Source organism: Fringilla coelebs, assembly GCF_963513975.1.
Source record: "Fringilla coelebs genome assembly, chromosome: 5".
NCBI lineage: Eukaryota > Metazoa > Chordata > Aves > Passeriformes > Fringillidae > Fringilla > Fringilla coelebs.
Genome location: NC_140033.1, coordinates 6,201,065 through 6,217,563, shown reverse-complemented (window position 1 = coordinate 6,217,563; position 16,499 = coordinate 6,201,065). Strand labels below are relative to the sequence as shown.

Below are 16,499 nucleotides of genomic sequence, written 5' to 3'. Positions count from 1 at the left end.
GATTGTATTTAAAGTTGAACAGAAGGGCCTTGCAGCTCCTCTCACTGTCACTGTGCTTTTTTGGTGGTTCCTTCAGTGTATCCCAGTGGTAGATGAAGGGATGACTGAGATCCACACTCTATGGTGTTCATCACAGCAGTCTGTCTAGCAGCCTGTAGTAACTCGTGTAATGTCCTGTTGCTGGATGTGTTGGTTTGAAAAGACGGGTGTTTGTTAAGGAAGGCAGGAGCCTTCCTTGAAATGGAAAATGACAGAATTAGAATATGACCTGGCACCCTGTGGGTCAGGGTGGTGGCAGCAGTCCCATTAAATGGTGCCTGCAGCCCTCCTGCAGTGCCAGCTGTGGCTCTGTTAGAGCAGTGATCCTGTAGCAGGGTGGAGTTTTCTTCTGAAGGTCCAGGGGTGGTGTAGGTGTACCTGCTTGTCCTCTAGGAATGCAGTGGAGAAGAAAGCTGCTCCTCTGGGAATGCAGTGGGCAAAGGCTGCTGTGGTCTCCAGAAGTCAGATTCTCTCCAGGTAGGAATTCTTGGCTCCGCCCTCTGGGTGGAGCACCTCACAATGGGATGCTGTAATTTTATCAGCCATGCAGGGACACTCAATGGCCCATGAACAGAAGATATTTCCCAGAGGGAGGATTGGATGTGGAAGAGATGAAGAAAACCGCCCAATTAATAGATTGGAAATAGAATACACACATCTTACAACCCAGGACACTGGAAAGAGCAAGAAATGGTTTTTTATCCTGCACAACTTTCACAATATTTAAGATTTTATTTTCCTGTTGTATATTGGGCTGAAACTGATTTTAAAGCTTGAAAATGAATGCCGAGTTCTCCCCATGCAGAGGCTGTGTCCACACAGGCAGAGCAGCAGCTCAGCCCCTGGGAGGCTCAAGTTCAGGTGTGAGCAGAGGCTGCAGGGAGGTTTTCTCACACTCTGGGGCAAGGACTCATCCCTGTGTACTTCACGTTGTCTCTTCCAGGAGAAGGCAGAAAAGTCAAATGCTGGTCGGGCGAGTGCAGCCGGGGAGTAAAATCCGGTGATTGCAGGAGCTGCTCATCTGTTGCTTGTTTGTGAACACTTCCTTTTCCAAAGTTTCATGTGGGGCCAGCAAGGTTTGGGCAGTGCCTGTTGAGCTGAGCAGCAGCTTGGTGCCAGTCCTGGGGCTGTGGGCAGGTCTGGGGAGCTGCTGCTGTACCCCTGGGGCTGTTCAGGTTCTACTCCTGCCACCTTCAGTCAGAGCCCGTGTTTTTCTGAGCTGGCTTGGAGCTCTTTAGTCTTGCTAAGTGGCAGAATAGCATGTATTACAAAAACAAACCCTCCTTTTCTTCCTGTTGTAATCAGTTAAATCGGCTGTGTAATTAAATGATGAGCTGGACTGTGGGTATGTCAGTGTATTCACAGCTTGTCTGTGTAGAGGAACAATTCTCTTTATTTGAGCCAGTATAAAATGATACCAATATCAGTGAAATTTTGTAACTAGAAACCTGCTGTAGATTCTCTAGCCCTACAGAAGAAATAAACCAGCTTCCTCAAAAATTAAGAACTGCCCTCTTTTAAAAAACTTCATCCAGAATCTGTTTGAGTGTTGTCTTGGTGATGTTTTAAACTGGGAATAGACTTCACATCATTAACGCTGAATTTTAAAATACAATTATTGTTTGCTTCATTAATTTTGACTAATGCAGAGAGAAAAATGATTAATCAGGAGACTTAACATAATTAGTGCAGTGTGGCAACTGACTACTTAAATATAAGTCTGTTAACGTGGGAAGCATAGCTCTTGTTATGAAATGTTCTACTTTGTGTCAGAATTGAAAATATTAGAACCGTTTTACTCTTTAAATTGATGTGGCAAATCTTAGTGCTGTGAAAACATTCATATTCTACCACTAATTATGATGTTCAAACAGGAAATCTGAAATTATGTTGGAAATAATGTCAGCATTTTGGAGAATTTTTTAATGTTATTTTGATTTATGTTGCTGGGGAAAAAAAAGATTTTTTAATGTCATCCTGATATATGGCATTGGGAAAGCAAGGAAGAAATTTATTGCAGAGAACTGCTATGTTCAGTCTTGCTGAAAGATGGTTTTGCTTGTGTGTTTAGTAGCCTGTCTTGGTTAAAAGAAGTATGAGCAGTATCAGTGTGCAGAAGGGATATTTTAGTTCTCAAAAGCCTCTGGGAACTGCAGGCATAATATACTTTAAAAGTATAAGGAATTAAAAAAAAAAAGGCATTTTCACCTAAATTTGCTTATAAAATCCTAACCAGTACCTGAAAAGCCACTGGCATAAAAGGATGCCTCGACTTATAATAGGGTAAAATTCCTGAAATATTTCTGCTTTTCATCTGTGAATACTGCTTCTGAGGTCAAGTGTCTGATCTTCCCATATTATGCAGCAGATGATTTGCAGCATATTTTATTAAGACATAATTGTAAAGGCTAGGGGTAGTGCTGGGAAAGGTCATGGATTTCAGAGGGAGTGTGGGAGTAATACTCATGAGCTATAGATGAAACAGATTCTGTGTTACAGTGAGATCAGTTCTAGCCACAGCAGGAGTTCTAAGAAATGTAATCTTTTGGTGGAAGAGCATAAAATGACTTGCAGTAGTAGAAAACTTCCTGTGTTTTTCCATGAAGGCTGTGTCTCTGTTGTTCCGTGGCTGCTGGGTTAGAACATGTGTCACACACAGGGCTCACTGTGTTCCCTGGAACTGCAGATCTGCCCCCATGGCCACTGCAACAGCTGCTGGGAAGGCTGAGCTCAGCAGTGTTTGCATCTCCTGACTGACAAACCTGTAGGTGAGTGACCACTTCTGTATGGCCACAATGCTGCTCTTTCATGGCACTGAGGAAAGAGAAAAATTGTGATGAAAAGGCCAGATACCAACTACACCCTTGGGAAGAGAAGAACAAAGGATGACTTAAGCCAAGACATAAGACATTAGCTAGTTGTGGCACAAGTCAGACCAGTCTTTGCATACTGGCAAGCCCCAAATTATACCCAGCCTGAGTTTTTACATTGAAGTCTATTAAGAGCTGACATAAATGTTTCAGGTTGTGTTGACAGAGGTTTGGGTAGGAGGGTGGATTGTGCATTGGTTGTCCTCTTTTTCTTTCGAGAAAGGAACATTGTTCAAAATTGGGTTTACTCTTTTTAGTATAGCTTGTTGAAAATTGGCAATTATGGTTTCTTCTGGCTTTGTAACTGATTATGTTAACCTTCAGCAAATTAATTATCTTCTGGCTCATGACTGCATACAACACTTTGTGAAATGGAATTACAGTAGAATCCTGCCAGATCTTGTCACTCCACTTTGTAACCCTTGTGGGAACTTTCATAAGGCTCAGTAGTGAGGTGATGACATGAGCATTCCAACTGCAGCTTCCAGCTGGTTAGGTGTAGGTATTGCTGGTGGAGTGATCTAATTTTAAGGTGTAATTATTTACGTGAAACACACAGAAAAACAAATTGCAAATTAGGACTAATTAAATGGCCAAGTTGTATTTTATTAGAGTATATTCTTTTTTCTGTTTTATTCTGAGTTTTGTGCTTTCATTGCTCCATTAACTAGAAATGTTAATAGGCTGTGTTATTAAAAATAAAATGATAGGCATATTGCAGTAACTGATTAATATTGGTAGAGTTTCTGTAAGCCCTTTAGTCCACTGTTGCTTAAAAGCAAGATAAAATATTTGATTTAAATTCTATACATTACATAGGCTCCTAAATTCTCATCTCATGTTTTGACACAGACTTCCTCTGTGGAATATCTCTTAGCAGAGCTGCCTTGATTTCCCTGCTCTTGCTTTGAGTCCTTTGGAGATCACTTTAAAATTGATTTGAGAGGGTTTTTAGTAGCAGTTAATTCTACTAATTTCCAAAGTGACCATTTTCCATTGGTGAATGTGCAGTGTCTCATAAGGGATGTTGCAAAACTGGAAGAGTTCTACCGTAGTGAAACTTGATTTTTCATTAAGATGAGAGTTCAGTCATATTTCTTCAGGGAAGTTAAATCTTTACTTTTATATTTTTCACTCATTACTCCTCATGCTAGAATAGTGTCTACTCTGAATGCTGATTATTAAGAGGGGGAGGATACATGTGTTTTGATGTTGTAATGGGCTTTTTTTTAGTGCAGAGCATAATGCAATATATTGATTTTCCAAAGAGTTTTACTCTATTTTTTAGCCTTTTTCTTTTCTTCAGAATAAAGAGAAATTTCAGTTCAGCCAAAATGGTACCTTTTCTGTGTGTAAGTCTATTGAAAAACACCCACAAAATCAGAATTGCTAAACTTGAGAGACTTAAGTATCAGTATAGATATCTCTAGTATAGCTATGGTATATATGTGTGTGTGTGTGTGTCAGTAATATGGCTTATTGCTGTCTGGGATTAGTGTGTGGTAGATGAGCAGCAGTGATGTTAAGAAGCAAATTGTTTTCAAGTGGTGAAGAGGTGAGAGAGTTACCCTGAGACAAATGCTTGTGTTCTTGTCATCCTCACCACAAATATGCTCACAGATAAGGAAACAGAAAGTAGCTGGTTTCAGTTCAGTAGTTCTGTTATGAGCAAAGGGGAAGATGATTTCTGTGTAGCAAGAGCATTGCTATTGTGTGTGTCAGCAGTAAGAAAATGCTGCTTTTGAGGGAAATGTGCATGGTAGTGAACATGGCACTGGCTTAGTGTAAACTCATACTGAGTCCAGAGACTAAACTATTGACACCTGGGCTTGGGTGGGATCCACGAGCAGCAATCAGTGGTAAAGACAAAGGAGCTGCTGCTCGTTTCCAGGCTCGGTGCTCTGCCACACGATATGGGGAGGAAGGTTAAAACAATTGAAGGAACTGTTCTTTTTTCAGTCTCTGGGGAAAAAAGAATAGTCTAACACACTTAATCAGATCTCCTGTTCCTGGCATTTTAACACTTCTCTGAGTGCAAGAAAACCACAAAAGGGTTGAGGCTGGAAGAGACGTCTGAATGTCATCTGGTGCAACCCTGTGCTCAAGCAGGGCTGTGCAGAGCTGGTTGCCCAGGACATCTCATGAACATCTCCAAGGATGGAGAGAGATTCCACAGGTTCCCTGGGTAACCTGTGCCAGTGCCACTGATCATCTTTCAGCTGGCTGCACAAAGTGTCTGGTAGTGTGTGTGCCCTGACTTGCTTAGGTTAGGATATGGAATTGACTGGTTCCTGGCTGCAGGCATCACACAGCAGCAGAATGGCAGGGTGAGAGAGCGTGTGTGGGGGCTAAAATCTCTGTGGGAGAATGGCTTTTTGTGTTTGTCCTGGGATATTTGGTACAGAAATCCATTTTTCAGGTTTTACTCCTGAATTTTTGTACTTTTATCAACAAAAATGTTGTTGTCAACTTCTGACGTCCTTGGTGTTTCAAGTTCCCAAGATATCTTGAAGAGTAAAGGAATTTTGATCAGAAAATATGTAAAATATCTATCCTTTAAGTAGGGAATGCCAGTTACAGAAATCTCAACTGTTATTTTACAGTTACCTAATTTTGTGGTTTCTTAGGTAATAAGCCAGGAAAAGGGTACTTCAAGCCCCATTTCAAGTAAGTCCTTTCAGTAAAATGCTTTTCCTGCAGCACTTGAAAAATTCTTGCCCAAGAGTAGAACAGTGATGTGTTACAGGAGCCCTGGCCTCTGAGGCTGTTTGTTCAAATCCTTTTGTTTATTATGAGCTGGAATGCAGGGCTGTGGGCTGGGCTGGAGAACACCAGCGTGGTGCCTTCGTGACACTTGGCTTTAACAAATGGCATCTTTGTTTCAGCCTCTGCAGCTCCTGGAGCTGTAGAGGGGCTGTGTCTGGAAAAAGGAGCACGTGTCAAGTGGCTCAGTTGTGTGGAGCAAATGCAGCAAGTGGAGGAGGAGAACTTTCCCCTGGTCATTTTTGATAAACTGATTTAGAATATGGTCTAGGAGCAAACAGATTTACTTCATGAAGACTAAAACAGAGCTCTACAAGGACTGGGAAGAAAATGACAGTCTAAAGACTGGTAAAGTGTTGTGTAAAATTTTATGTACTGGTCTTTAATTGTTTACATTGTGCTGTTATTATCTCTCATTTCAAATTAGGGATAACTGAGTTTAAATAATAATATTTAAGGAATATAATTATGTTTAATGATGGAATAAATGTAGCCGAGTTAACTTCTGGAAATACATATTTCAGAGAAAATGTTGCTATGCAAAAGGGATTGTTTTTCTAACTAACCAGTTCATTTTATGTTAAAAGCTCTTCTCTGTTTTAGAAATTCTCTTTGCATGAGGAGAAAGTATAATAAATGACGCTTAATCCCTTTTGTTCAGAGCAGCTTTAGTATTGATGTGCAGATATTTACCAAGATTCTTCCTTTTGAACATGGTGTACCCACAGCAAAATACTATTAAGTGTACGTCATGGCTTTTATTTCGTTGTTTATGGGAATGAACTGGAAGGAAAATAAACAGCCTGAGTATTTAAGGGACTTTCTGCTATGACCAGAGAGTTTGTTTATTACTCTGATATGTGCTTTGAATGTGTAGATGCATAGCAGCTGGTGGTGATGCCTGCAGACAGGAATTTGTGCCAGTGCAGCTCTTTGAGCAGTGGGATGTGTAATGTGCAAACAAGCAAGAATTTTAGTAAAGTAATGGGAAACAAATTAACATTTCCAATTCTTTTGGGGTTTTCAGTGTTCTGCAGTTGATGAGACAATGATGGTGGGTTAAAGGACAAAAAAGGAAGAAATGACTTCTCAGAATTTGGGATAAGGTTACACAGGGTGTTCTTGGTATATTGAGCCCCATGGAAAGAGGCATCACTTCTGAGGGTGCTGGTCCACAGTGGGTGAGTCTGAGCCAGTGTGTGCCCAGGTAGCCAGGAAGGCCAGTGGCATCCTGGCCTGTACCAGCAATGGTGTGGCCAACAGGACCAGGGCTGGGATTGTCCCCCTGTACTCAGCACTGATGAGGCCACACCTCGAATCCTGGGACCAGCTTTGGCCCCCTTGTGACAAGAAGGACATTGAGGTGCTGGAGCATGTCTGGAGAAGGGAATGGAGCTGTGATAGGGTCTGGAGCACAGGTCCAGACAGAAGAGTGACTGAGGGAGTTGGGGGTGTTTATCCTGGAGAAAAGGAGGCTCAAGGGGGAAACCTACTGCCCTCTACAACTCCTTACCAGGAGGGTGTAGCCAGGTGGGGATCAGAAAGCAAGGCCACCCCGACGAGGGGGAGAAAGACGAGGAGGACTCCATAATATCAGAAGGCTAACTAATTACTTTATTATACTATTTTATTCTATATTATGTTACACTATATTACATTACATCTAAACTGAATCTGCCAAGCACTCAACTGCACAGAATCTCATGACTGCCAGCTGACAGTCCTGACTGACACACACACACACACACACATACACATGCTTGGCCCTGATAGGCCAAGGAAACAAAACACATCTCTCTGGGTAAACAATCTCCATATTGCACTCTACTTTTGCACAACACAGGAGCAGCAAATGAGAGAAAAATTTTGTTCAATCTTTTCTCTGTTTCTCTCGGGTTCAGAGAACGTGAATCCCACAGGTGGGGACTGGGCTCTTCTTGCAGTAACAAATGACAGAATGAGATGAAATTACTTCAGGATGCATTGAAGTGGTTTAGGTTGGATATTAGGAACAATTTTGTTCCCAAAAGGGTTCTCAAGCACTGGAAATAGACTGCCTAGGGAAGTGGTGGAGTCACCATCCCTTGAGGTATTTAAAAGCACTTGGTGCTTGGGGGCATGGTTAATGGTGGGCTTGGCAGTGATGGGTTAATGGTTGGACTCAATGATCTTAAAAGTCTTTTCCAACCTAAACAGATCTGTGGTTCTTCTTAAATTTAGGGCACATCGGTAAGAGGCAGTTTATTAAACTGCTGCTGATGTATGAGCACTGCAATGAACCTTGTACCTACTGCTCCTTGTGTAAGGAGCTCACTGAGGCTCTCAGTGCTACTCATTTCATGCTACCTTCATGAGGGAGCTACGCCATGGTTGTTACCTTTGGCAGGTGAGGAATTTTTTAGGCTGTTTCAGAGACAACAGCACTAGTGAGTTTGAGTAACCCCAAAGACCATTCCTATAAATTGTATGACTATTTTTGTAGGGACTAGAGATGAGTGCTCACTGGATTGCACATGGAGATCGCTTTAAAAAAGGCTGTGCCTTACTGCTTTGCAGTTCTGTAGCTGAACAGGATTAGAAAAACAATTCAAAATACAGGTACTTAGTAAACCTTGTAGAGCAGCAGCTTTTCTTTTTGTGGGAAAGACCAGGTTTTACTGTCTTCTGGCCATTCCTCCCTCAGCAGCAGCTGACTTCTGCCAGGCTGTGATGAAAGCCAGGTGTAACTATGGCTCTGTGTTAGCCACCCCAACCAGGAGCAGCTGAGCTGCTGCCAGGCTGTCCCAGGCTGTTCCGCTCCTTCTTGACTGCTGGAAACATAAGGGATAGTCCTGCCAGTTCCCCCTCCTTTTTTCTGGAAAACTGAGTTACTGCAAGAGGGATGCTCAGTGATTTACATGAATACAAAATTACATTGTTGTAAATTTTTTTCCCCTCCCTTCTCCCTACGCCCACCTTAAAATACATGTTTAAGTGGATTAAAGGGGGTCCTTGGGTCAAGATTCTCTGGTGTCTGTAGGTGACTCCATCCACAGCTACTCTTCATCCATGTGGAACAGAAGAGAGAAGATGTCCTGAAAACAAGAGTAAAACAGGATTTTTTTTAGTTTCATCAGATCATGAAACGATATCTCTGTTTCTTGCAAATATCTCTATTCTTGAGAAGTTTCAGTAAAATTCAGAATTTAATTTTTACACTTATTTGTACAACCTTATTTTTTCTTTACTAGTGTTTATTTTTACTTGGATTTGTTGTTTTGCTGTTAAATGTCACTTATGGTAGTTAGTGTCTTCAGGTAGTTTAGCATTCATTAATAGAGCATAATGTTATATATTTTTAGTTTGCATTATGTCTGTTACTCCAGAGGAGATTCAGGACAATTGGAAATTTTCACAGTGAGAACAGCCATTGGAATAATCTCTCCAGGGCAGTGGTAGATTCCCCAAGACTGGACATTTCTAAGATTCAGCTGAACTGGGTGTTGGACAGTCTTGTCTAGACTGTGCTTTGGCCAAGAGAGCTTAGACCAGATGGTCCTTGAGGTCCCTTCTACCTGTCATGCTGTGATTGATGCTGGGCAGGATTTTATGCTGCTTGTACCTTGTAAGCCTATCTGATTTTGGGGAGACTTGAAAGTGCTGTTTAGCATGCCATTGTTGACAGAATTTACCATCAGGTCATTGCTAATATATTTCCCCATTTTTTAGTTCAAATCAGTTCTCCCTACTACTTAACTGACTGTATATTAACGTTGACCTCATTTGAGATGGCATTGTTTTCTGTATAATCTGTAATGCTAACTTTTAATTAGTAAATTTAATCATACTTGTATCATATCTTTAACTGATTTCACTGATAACACTGAACAAAACTCATAAGAATTTAGAATACCAGTTATTTGTCTTCAATTTCATAGAGATGCATTTTTGTGCTGAAGAATTTTTCTTGTTCCCATATTTAGCTTTTACTTTATCAGGAATCAATGTGCAAGTTCTAAGTTGGAGGTATTTAAATATTTCCTCTTATAAGAAAATCATGTTTAATGCTTATCTCCCAGAATAAAGGCTCTTGCCCCCATCTGAAGCTGTTTGCTGGGTTTTCAGTATGGATGGATTAATGAAACATTGAACTATCTCAGTGCAGCTGGAAGGTTAAGATGATTCTGGCAGAAAGCAAAGAGGATTACTTTAAAGGCAATGAATATGATAATTTACACACTAAATGTAATTGAATTGTCATGAGACACAGAACATGCCAAACTTTGATTCACACATTGCTTATGCAGAAGAAGGGATGGTAAGCCATGGCCACGTTTTCAGCCTAAATCAGGAACTTGCTTTCTGGTGCAAATACGGTTTGGTATTCTTTTAAGCAAAGGTTTAAACTTTTTTCAGCTTACACTGTTATTTTGCCTGTGTTTTTGAAGATCTATGCATGTCCTTTTGAGCACATTTTAAAATAAAAATAGAAACTATTTTTAGTTCTGTTAAAAAAATGTATCAGCTACATAATATGTGAATGTATTGACTACTGTGTATTACAATATTGTCTGCTTATATTCAGCCACACTCTTTCACTCTTTCTCAAATCTAATATGTTCTACTTAAAAATTAATGATAGGACTTTTAATCTATTTCTTGAAGCTCAGCAGCAGGTGGGCTTTAAACAAGGGAGCTTTTCCCCACAGCTGTCCATTGGAAAACTGGAGATTTGAGTCCGTCAGTACTTGAAGTGTCTGAAGGAATGTCAAATTTCTAAGGAAGTTAAAAGTTTACTTTTTAAAAATTCATAATTAATCTTCTGTAAGGACTAGCTGTAAGCACAGATCTGGTTTGCAGAAGGAAACAATTTAATTTTGGTTACAATTCCTTTGTCTTCTCACTTTGAAAGTAAAACCAGGGCTCATCCACTGCTTTTTGTCAGTGTTGATTTGGTAGCTTTAGTGGACCTTGTCAGTTCAGTAGACACCTATGTCAGCAGGTAAAGATAAGGAGCTAGATTGTTGTAATTGTGCTGGGGGAGTGCTGGAACGCCCTGGCTGTGGTGTGAAGTTGTGTCTGTGTCCCTGGGTGTGACAGGGCTGGGGAGGGGCTCTGGAGGGCTCTGGGAGCTGTGTCTTGCTCAGAGCTCACCTGGGCAGTCAGGGTAACAGAGCCCTGCAGTGGCTGTAAAGCTGTGTCAGAGAAAAGCAAACCTGAGATCCAGCTGCTTTGTGTTTTGAGTCCCCTTTCAGCTTAGGAATAAAGGATCCAGCACCAAAGCACAGTAGGAGCACTGTCCTGCTTGGACACACCAAAGTCTGAGCAATATGAAATGGTTCTACTCACCCCTTATCTTATAGGGAGGAAATGATTTGTCAGTGTTGTAGCTTAGAGATGTGAAGCTTCCAAATATAGCAGGTTGATTTATTTATTTTTTTTTTCTCCCTCAAATAACTGTGTAAATACCTGTGTGCTGCTTCTGCTGCACACTGGAGAAAATGACAGAGCTCTGTGTATTCTTAATAAACGGGAATAATGTGATTGGCCAGTGATGGTGACAAAGGGGGCCAGGTGAGGGTGACCAAGTGTGACTTCTGGGGATCATAAATGAAAGCTTTGAAGAAGCAGCCAAACCTTCCCTTAGGGGAAGCTTGGGACAAGCAGTGCTTGTGTCTGTGGTGGGTCATACTGAGGTTCTGTTAGTGTTCCCTTGGAGAAAGGTGGAGTGAAAAGAAGCAGAGACCATGTTAAATCCTTAACAGATGGCTTAGAAGGCCACCTTGGCTCAACTTCTTGTCTAAATGTTGAAAAATATGTAGGTAACCTTTATTAAAGAAACACTAGGTTTGAAAAAATAATTGTGTTAATGTCATACGATAGAAAACTGTAATATGTGATCTGTTTTTCTATTTCATGGCCCAGATGGTTGGTATGTACCATTCCTGAAGTTCATTATGTTGCCATGAACTAGATAGTGAAAAAACCCCACATGCTTGGAGTTATTTTTATAACAGTGTTCGATTGAAATTTATTTTAAACCTTTTTCAAGCCTTGCTTTATCTGAAGTTCATTGCTTTTTAATAATCAAAATAATTCAATGCTTAAATATGTTATGAACTTATTAATTAAAAGCTGATTTACCTCATTGGTTTGATATATTTGGGATATTGAAGTACATTCTGTGGTTGGATATTCAGAATAGCAGTTTTTCCTTTCTTAGTGCTCTCTGTTCCTGTCCATGTCCTGGAGATGGTTTCTGCTCAGGGAACAGGACTGAGCAAAACTTGAACTCCAGTCATGTAGTAAATGCTGCATCTGCAGTGTCCTCATGTCCAGTGCTTACTCACACACTGGTTTTTTGTTTTTGCCTGTCAACCTTCCTGTTGTCATATCCTTACACTTATTCCAGCTCTGAGTTGCCCAAGTTGCAGTTCTGACACTGTAATGACATCCTTCCCTGTTTTCTGAGAAATAAGTTGTAGGCTGTTTCTAAGAAGCCATGCATTATTTCTTCAGTATTCCAATATCTCTACAAATCCTGTAAATACTTCACAATTTTGTTTTAAGCCAGTAGTGGATGTTTCAGCTTTCTTTGACTATTAGAATGTTTGTGGAATTGCCAGTTAGTGGCCTTTAGTACTTTCTTCAGTTTTTCAGTTGGTGGGTTGTGCAAAATTTTTTTTTACTGTATTTAATATCTACATTGGTGGAAAATCAGAAATATTCTAAACTCAGCAGTTAAGACACTGTGCAGTAACTGTACTTTGCTTTGAGCAGTATTCAAGACATACACCAAGGTCATATTTTGCTTTGACACAATAGTTTTGGCATTTCTCCGTTGAAGTAGTCTCTGTTTAGTTGATTTTCCAATTATTTGGCTACAGCTCTTTTTCCATAAGGGAGAAAATCTGAACAACATGATTTTAATTCCTCTGCAGGTGCAGATGCTGAGCAGGATGCTGCTATCAAACTTGCCCAGGAACGAGCAGAGATAGTTGCCAAGTATGACAGAGTAAGTGAACTTTTTAGTAATTTAAAAGACATTTTATAATGAATCTTCATAAGATGTCTGTTTAAAAAGTGAATCATATTCCAGCTAGCTGTTGTTTGAAATATTCTGTTGAGTATTAATCTGATGTTTAATGATACTCTGGCCTCTGGGTGAATTAAACTCTCTCTCCACGGGGGATATTCTGGATAATGACTCAACTCATTTTTCAGGTGCATAGCAAGTTACTTTGGAATTATTTCAGGGAGTGTATTGTATTAGAAGTAGTGAAAGTGGGGTGTTTGAGGATGCTCAGTGTATCTGTGAGATCAGAATGACTCTCATTTTACTTGTTATTTATTTTATCTTTAGTTATGCTAGTACAAACACTGAAAACATAGCAGAAAAAGTAAAAGATGAGTGAGCTGTATTGTTTCTGATCTTGTTGTGGGGAGCTAAAGAAATGCCCTAGTCATACCATATTTGTTCTTGGACCCCTTGTCAGGAAAAGCCTGGCACAGACTGTGCCTAGAATGCTTACATAGTAGTCCGGTATTTTTGTAACACTTATGGACTTTTTAAGTGTCTCTGGAGTACAGAGCAATAGCCTTGTTTGTAGAGTTCATGGAATGTTTTATGGGCCAGACTTACTGGTGGTTTGCACAGTGTGCAGTAAATGAGTGACTCACCTTGGACTAAGGAAAAACCTGCTTGTGTGTGGCAGGCTGACACCAGCTGCTCCTCAAAGCTGCTCAGTCACTGCCTCCTCAGCTGGGCAGGGGATGTGACAAAAGGCTCATGAGTTGGGATAAAGGCGGGGACAGATCCTTCACCAGTGACTGTCATGGGCAAAGCAGACCTGAGTTGAGGAAATCTGTTTAATTTATTGTCTATCAAATCAGAGTAGGACAATAATAAAATAAAAACTGGATCTAAAACATTTTTTCCCCAGCCCTCCTTTCTTCCCAGACTTAGCTTTGCTCCCAATTTTCTCTACCTCCTCCATGTGAGCAGTGCAGGAGGATGGGGAATGGGGGCTGTGGTCAGTTTGTCCCATATTGTTTCTATGACTCCTTCCTGCCTGGGGATTTGACTCCTTAAACTCTTCCCTTTTTTCTGGGGGGGGGGGGGGGGGGGGGGAAGGTCCTTCCCACAGGCTGAAGTTCATGGAGGACTTCTTCAGGATGGGTCCTTCCCATGGATTGCAGCTCTTCATGAGCTGCTCCAGCACTGGTCCCTCCATCTGGGTCAGTCCTTCAGGCACAGGAACTCCAGCATGGGTTCCCCATGGGGTCACAAGTCCTGCCACCAAACCTGCTCCAGTGTGGCCTGGGCCATGGCCAGTGGCAGGTCCATACTGGACCTGGCTTTTTCTCTGTTGGATGTGTGGGGAGGTTTCCAGCAGCTTCTCCAGAAACTACCCCTGGAGCCCTCTGCTACTAAAACCAGGCCACACAAACCCAATTCACTTTGTGTTCTGAGTGGTGGCCTGATTTCACAGCCAGTAACCTGTGCATATCCCACGCCAGAAGCAGGTAGAGCTGAAATGTAGTTAAACTTCTGCAAGCCTTTTGCAAGATTGGCAATTGGAGAGCAGAAATGGGACATGCATGAATGCATGAGGGGAAACTCACTGCTGCATTGTTTAACAGCTGCTGCAAGTCAGCATGGACTGTCTGCAAGATGTGCTCTTGCAGGTGATAGTTGAGGAAAGATGGACTTGAAAAATGAAACTAGTAGAGGGCACTCTGGGGACCTTGATGCATTATTGTGGAGTTTAACGACAGGTGTGGGATTACTGTGACTCTGGTTGAAATGTATTTTCTGTATAGAAGTGACCAAAAGAGATTTCCTGTGATGAAAATACTGTTTGTAAGGGCTAGGATAGGTGTTCTGCTCTCCTTTCTCTTGGCTGGTTAGGTTAGGACTGGTGTTCTCCTCCTCCTCCTATAACCTGCTGCCACCATGTCCCAAAGTGTCCCAAAGGTTATGCTTTCAGTGGCTGAATGCTCCCTTATGTGTCTTTATTGTGTCATAAAATATAATTTGGCTTTTTGTTTTTTCCTTTCCCTTTAGGGACGTGAGGGTGCTCAGATTGAACCGTGGGAAGATGCTGACTACCATCTTTACAAAGTCACAGATAGATTTGGATTTCTACAGTAAGTAGCAAGCTTGTAAAGAAAATAAGATTAAAAGTTAGCTACTATGAATATTCAGGTTCTTTATTGCATTACTTATTTGGTGAAAGTATTATTATGCCTTTAACTGATATTTTGGAAACTGCTGTGTAAGTGTTACTGCTGGATAATGTTTCATTGTGCTTTTCAATTCAGTTTCTATCTGTTTTTTTATTTCTGTAATTTGATCTTGCATAGGGAGTGAAATGTTTTATAATATTTTATTGGGGAATGAAAATTGATAGCCTACAGAAAACATATTTCAAGCTGAGTTGGAGATAAATTTTGGTTGTGAATAACTTAGTTGGATGCAAAAAAACTTGAAGTTCTTGGAAGGATTTATAAAAAAATTGTTTAAATGTTTAATTTTAAAAAGATCCTAACACATTAAGGTTACTCAATGGTTGTATATGAGCAAAAGTATATCTCAGTCCATAAAAGATTAGTATCTTTTGGCTTCATATATTTCTTATCCTTACTGAAATCTCTGCTTATTTGGGACCTAATATTGAATCAGCTTTAAGTCGGAAAATGCCAGAGGCCACATGCAGTTCCCTTACAGGTGCCTCCTTTGTAACATAATCTGTTCCTTTTTGGCAAATAGAAGATTAGAGTATTACATTGTATCAGGGTTTCTGTGGTTGGCAGATGTAAATATGCAGCTTGCAGAAACTGAACAAGCTGACTTGCCACTTTTGATGATATTAGGCCTCTCAGAGGTTCTTGGTGTTTGGCATTTTTGTTTGAATACATGAAATGCAGTTCAAATCCAGAAAAATGAGTGATAAGTAGAAAACTTAGTATTACCTATGTAATTCATAGTATTGAGAAGGGGGATGTTTATGTTCTGTTTTTTGGGGAACTTTTTTCCCTTCTCTTCTTTCCTTTTTGCAATATTATTGTTTTTACAAGCTGTGAGTTAAGTCATCTTTACCTGCAGAGTGCTTGTGCTTCATTGGGGTGAGTTACTTTGATGTGTGGCATTCCAAGAGATGTGTTTCACACAAAGATGTCCTTGGGTTGGTAAAGCCCAGCTGCAGCACCTCGTGCCTGCTGTTGTAGCATTCCTAATGGAGAAAGGAATGTCTGAGTTATTTTATTTCTGGGGCAGAGGTAATGGAAGCCACTGCAGGGTTCACCTCTGACTTTGGTATCCTTGTGAAGTCCTGAACTTTTCCTGTTACCTGTACTGTGGCACTTGCATGTGTTAGGTGTAGAAGATTGTTCCTCAAGTCCTCTCCACTTGCTGCTGCTGTTCAGTCATTACCCCAGATGTTCCTCTTGCTCAGGAACATCTCCACTCACCAACACAGAATTAATTCTCTATATATGTCAACTTCAAGGGATGAAAGCTGAAAGATTTAAATTATATAAAGACTGCACAGGTTAACAGTGTATGCAGATAATCTCTTCACTAATTGTGCCTATTTGTAGCTTATCCATGTCTTGTTACAGGGCAGATTTCACCAGGGAGTGCTCTCAAGGCTGCTTTATGATTGCTTAAGAGAAATTCAGTCTGTTGCAAAAGATGTTTTTATTTTCCTGCGAAGCAAAATCTCTCCTAAAAGAATAAATACAATTAGGATAAACAAATCAACTGTCTGTCCCTGAAATGACAATTTATATTGCACTATAGATTTTAACCTATGGTCTGGGTCATGTGTGCTGTCATACTGGGCC

At 40.7% G+C, this 16,499-nt stretch overlaps 1 protein-coding gene across 3 annotated transcripts in view; it reads left to right on the top strand.

Annotated features, from left to right (window-relative positions):
* USP6NL (USP6 N-terminal like) overlaps positions 1–16,499 on the top strand; it is a 111,911-nt gene that overhangs the window by 39,390 nt on the left and 56,022 nt on the right. For 2 of the 3 annotated variants that reach the window (XM_084206286.1, XM_084206287.1), the window contains 2 exons: positions 12,593–12,666; positions 14,719–14,801. In XM_084206286.1, coding sequence (XP_084062412.1) covers positions 12,593–12,666; positions 14,719–14,801 — 157 coding nt within the window. Of the gene's footprint in view, positions 1–5,928; positions 6,021–12,592; positions 12,667–14,718; positions 14,802–16,499 lie in introns of those variants that run through there. The other variant, XM_084206285.1, reaches the window with a different exon arrangement.